Source organism: Nicotiana tabacum, chromosome 8 (genome assembly GCF_000715075.1).
Source record: "Nicotiana tabacum cultivar K326 chromosome 8, ASM71507v2, whole genome shotgun sequence".
Classification (NCBI taxonomy): Eukaryota; Viridiplantae; Streptophyta; class Magnoliopsida; order Solanales; family Solanaceae; genus Nicotiana; species Nicotiana tabacum.
The window spans coordinates 140312837-140318074 of NC_134087.1; the positions used below are offsets into that span (position 1 = coordinate 140312837).

The 5238-nt window shown below is 40.8% G+C and overlaps 1 protein-coding gene across 1 annotated transcript; it reads left to right on the forward strand.

Annotated features, from left to right (window-relative positions):
* Positions 1-3607: 3607 nt before the first annotated feature.
* On the forward strand, positions 3608-3934 carry LOC142163343 (uncharacterized). The gene has a single exon (XM_075220617.1). The coding sequence runs from the start codon at positions 3608-3610 to the stop codon at positions 3932-3934; it is 327 nt and encodes a 108-aa protein (XP_075076718.1).
* The last annotated feature ends 1304 nt before the right edge of the window (positions 3935-5238 follow it).

The following is a 5238-nucleotide window of genomic DNA, read 5'->3' on the forward strand; positions in this document are numbered from 1 at the left end:
TTAATGCCGTGTCATTGAGGAATGAGAGACAATTAGAAGAGGTTCTATCGAAAAAGAGCAAATAGGTGACTTTTAATGAGAGGCCAGCCACTATAGAATCAACATCAGCAAAATCTAAGGAGTCCGAGAAGCAGCTGGAGAGGCGGTGGCTGAGCAAACCCCACCAGTGGTTGCAAGGCCACCACCTCCATCCCCTCAAAGATTGTAGAAAGTAAAAGATAACACCACATATAAAAAGTTTCTTAAATATTTTGAAGCAGGTGCAAATTAATATTCCATTGGTTGAAAATTTACAAGAAGTGCCCAAATATGCAAAGTACATCAAGGACATAGTGGAAAATAAAAGGAGGCTGACCGAGTTCGAAACCGTGGCACTCACTAAGGAGTGTAGCTCAAGAATTCAAAGCAAGTTACCTCAGAAATTGAAGTACCCGGGTAGTTTCACTATCCAAATCTCGATTGGTAAACATGCAGTTGGGAGAGCCTTATGTGATCTTGGAGAGAGCATCAATTTGATGTCGTTATCTGTGTTCAAGCAATTGGGGTTGGGTGAGCCACGCCCAACAACGGTAATATTACAGCTGGCTGATCGCTCCCTTGCTCATCCTGAAAGAGTGATTGAAGATGTGCTAGTTCAAGTGGGGTCTTTCATATTCCCTGCTGATTTCATTATCCTGGACTACGAGCCCGATCAGGAAGTCCCATTTATTTTGGGGCATCCATTCTTAGCCACGGGCCGAGCTATTATTGATGTTTGCAAAGGAAAGATGACGATGAGAGTAGGTGATCGAGTGGAGGTATTCAATATTTATAAAGCACTTAGGTTGCCAGCCCACTATGAAGAGTTATCCATGATCTTTGTGGTGGAGAGTGATGCCACATCGTTAGTGCCTTATATGAGCCTTGTAGATCCTGTTGAATGAGTGTTGATTGGGGATGAAGAAGATAATGAAGATGCAATGATGGGAGAAATTGAGCAAGTACTAAATATGTCTGTAGCTATGTCCATGGGTTTGGAAAATTTGAGGAGTTAGACATGCCTGTCACTCCAACCCCTCCTAAGCCATCTATTGAAGAAGCTCCGAAGCTAGAACTTAAGCCGCTTCCAACGCATCTGCGCTATGCTTATTTGGGGAACTCTGAGATATTGCCCGTGATTATTTCGTCCAGCTTGACCAACATTCAAGAAGAAAAATTGCTCAGAGTACTCCACGAGCATAAAAAGGCTATTGGGTGGACTATTGCTGACATCAAGGGAATTAGTCCATCGGTTTGTATGCATAAAATCTTCTTGGAGGATGGACACCGCCGTAGTGTGGAGCAGTAGAGGAGGTTAAATCCCATTATGAAAGAGGTGGTGAAAAAGGAAGTAATCAAGTTGCTCGATGCAAGTATCATTTTTCCTATTTCTTTCAGCAACTGGGTAAGCCCAGTTCAATGTGTGCCCAAAAAGGGAGAAATGACTATGATTGAGAATGAGAAGAATGAGCTAATTCCTACTTGCACTATGATAGGGTGGAGAGTCTGTATTGATTATAGACGGCTCAACAAAGCAACCCGCAAGGACCATTTCCCATTTCCATTCATTGACCAAATGCTAGACAGATTAGTCGGGCATGAATATTATTGCTTCCTTGATGGTTATTCGGGATACAATCAGATTGTCATATGCCTAGAGGATCAGGAAAATACCACTTTTACTTGTCCTTATGGTTACTTTTGCCTTCAAGAAAATGCCGTTTGGTCTTTGTAATGCACCAACCACTTTGTAGAGGTGCATGATGACTATTTTCACCGACATGGTGGAAAAATTCATAGAAATGTTTATGGATGATTTTTCAATTTTTGGGTCTTCTTATGATGATTTCTTGAGGAATTTAAGCAAGGTGCTGGTCCGTTGTAAAGAAACAAATCTAGTACTGAATTGAGAAAAGTGCCATTTTATAGTATAAGAAGGCATCGTGTTGGGTCACAGAGTAACTAGGAGCGGCATTGAAGTTGATAAGGTGAAGGTGGAGGAGTTTGAAAAATTACCTCCACCTATTTCAGTGAAGGGTATCCGGAGTTTCTTGGGACACGCGGGATTCTATCGGAGCTTTATTAAAGATTTTTCAAAAATTGCTACTCCTTTGTGCAGGCTGCTTGAAAAAGATGTAACTTTCAACTTTGATGATGCTTGCCTCAAGGCATTTGAAGAACTCAAAAGGAAGTTGGCATCTGCTCCCATTATTGTGGCACCTGATTGGTCCTTACCATTTGAACTTATGTGTGATGCGAGTGACCATGCAATTGGGGCAGTGCTAGGTTAGAGGAAGGACAAGGTGTTTTATTCCATCTACTATGCGAGTAAGACTCCTGATGATGCACAACTGAATTACACCACCACTGAGAAGGAGTTGTTAGCTGTTGTGTGGGCCTTTGAGAAATTTTGTGCATACATGGTGGGAATGAAAGTCATAGTACATACCAATCATGCAACAATCAGGAATTTGTTTACAAAAAAGGAATCTAAGGCTAGATTGATGAGTTGGGTTTTGTTGCTGCAGGAATTTGATGTAGAAATACGAGATCGAAAGGGGACAGAGAACCAAGTAGCTGACCATCTATCAAGGATGGAAAATCACAATCACATGGAGTAGGGTGGCCAAATTAAAGAAGTCTTTCCCGATGAGCAACTTTTTTCTATCACGCAAGACCCTCCCCCATGGTACGTAGACTAAATTATCTTGTGAGTGGGGTACTTCCTCTTGAAATCGAATCTGAAGCTAGAAAGATATTTCTACATGATGTGAACTTCTACTATTGGGATGAGCCATATTTGTACAAGTAATGTGTTGATCAGTTGATGAGGAGATGCATTCCAGAAAAGGAGGTGGAATTAGTGTTGTATGATTATCACACATCACCTTATGGGGGCCATCATGGAGGAGATAGAATAGCTGCAAAGGTACTATAATCCGATCTCTTTTGGCCAACTCTATTCAAGGATGCCCATGTATTTGTTAAGAAGTGTGACCAATGTCTGAGAACAGGAACAATCACAAGATGGCATGGGATGCCTTTGAATAACATACTAGAAGTTGAGCTTTTTGATGTGCGGGGGATAGATTTTATGGGACCATTCCCATCGTCTAGAGAAAACAAATACATCTTGCTAGCAGTTGACTACGTGTCAAAATGGGTGGAGGCAATTGCTTTGCCAACAAATGATGCCATGGTGGTAGCTGCTTTTGTGAAAAAGAACATATTTTCGAGATTTGGGACTCCATGTGCCTTAATTAGTGATGAGGGGACTCATTTTTGCAATCGGTTGTTGAATAACCTTCTAGCTAAATATGGAGTTCGCCACAGAGTTGCTACAACATATCATCCTCAAACAAGTGGGCAAGCTGAGGTGTCAAACAGAGAAATAAAGCAAATATTAGAGAAGACGGTGAGTGTGAATAGGAAGGATTGGGATACAAAGTTATATGATGCCTTATGGGCATATAGAACTGCATATAAAATGCCAATTGGGGTGTCCCTTTACAAGCTTATTTATGGGAAGGCATGTCACTTGCCCGTTGAACTGGAACATAAGGCATACTAGGCTATTAAGAAGCTGAACATGGACCTTGAAGCCGCGGGTGAGAAAAGACTTTTGCAGTTGAATGAGTTAGATGAGTTCAGGTTGCACTCTTATAAAAATGCTAAGCTCTATAAAGAAAAGACAAAAAGATGGCATGACAAGCATATCAAGCCGCGTCACTTTGATCCATGCCAACAAGTATTATTATTCAATTCTAGGCTAAGGCTGTTCCCTGAAAAGCTAAAATCGAGATGGTCAGGTCCGTTTGAGGTGGTGAGAGTCACTCCTTATGGTGCAATCATGCTGCGAGCTTTAAATGGTGAAAGGAAATTTTTGGTGAATGGACATAGAGTCAAGAACTATTGAGGAGGAATGATTAATCGTGAGAAGACCAAGGTTGTACTCGCTGATGAGTAAGCGAGACTCCGCATTGTGCTGCAACGTTAAATCAGGCGCTTGTTGGGAGGCAACCCAATTTTTATTGCTTTCCTAGTTTAACTTCTTAATTTGTATTTTCTTTTTAGGCGTAGAAATGATAAGTAGAATGGCGTAGGACATGTAAATTGGTTATATAAAAGGCTCGGGGGATCAGGATGATTCAACCAAAAAAATAAAAAAATTGCGAAAACAGCACCCAGCGCTGCCTGGGGTGCTTGAAACAGTATGTGCAAAAGCCCCAGCGCTAGGCAGGGCGCAAGGCACTGGGTTGGGGGCGGATCAGGTAAGTTTTTTTTTAATTTATTTATTTTTTATTTTTCATTTCTTTGATTTCTTTATTGACCCATGCCCATTTAACCCCACCCAAATACCTATTTATACTAACATTCTAACCCATCCTAATAGCCATACCCATCCCCAACCCAACTTAACTTATAACCCAAGTTTCAAATTCAACACAAATTCACTACAAACACACGCTTCTCTCTCTCCCTTCTCAATATTGCTTCTGCCGCGTCCTCTCTTCTTCCTCACAAAAAAAAATCTCCTATTTTTCTTTCTCTCTTGGTTTCCTTCTCCAGTCTATAGGTATGTTCTTCTTCTTCTTCTCCTTCTCTTTCTTTTTGTGTTTTAATGAGTAGATAACAATATACATCCCATTCCCAAGAGCCCTAATCCCCCAATTTTTTATGTAGTTCTTATGTAATTTTTATGGTGGGTGGCTTGTGTTGGTCGAAATTGTGTGATTAATGTGTATACAGAGTAGTAAACTAGAATTCCCTCTACTTCATTTAAAATTGGGAGGGCCACCATATTCCACCATTATTGAATTAGATGCGCACACTTTATGCCCGCAAGGTGTTTGTTAAAATGCTTGAATGAGGATTTTGGTGCACCGGTGAAGTCTGAGTAACTGGGTATATTTGTGTACGAATTTGGGCTAAGTGTGGGGTGTGTAGGGATGCTTTTACATGCTAAGGGGTGTGTCTTTGATGCAATACATGTTCCTACACCATCTATCTTATATAATATCTGTGTATAATCTTGTAAATTTGACTAATTTAGTATAGTCTAGTAGTTGTGAAAGGTGCATACCATATGCCTCTTACTTACATTCATGTGAATTCGCGTAGCCATGATCAATCATTATTGTGTGGCATGGGGAAGTCTTGAGTACCCATAACTTTAGGGTGCAACACTTGTACATGTTGGATCCAAAATTGTGACATAGT

Coding starts and splice junctions, on each gene's coding strand:
- LOC142163343 (XM_075220617.1), top strand. CDS start 3,608: ATGGACCTTGAAGCCGCGGGTGAGAAAAGACTTTTGCAGTTGAATGAG.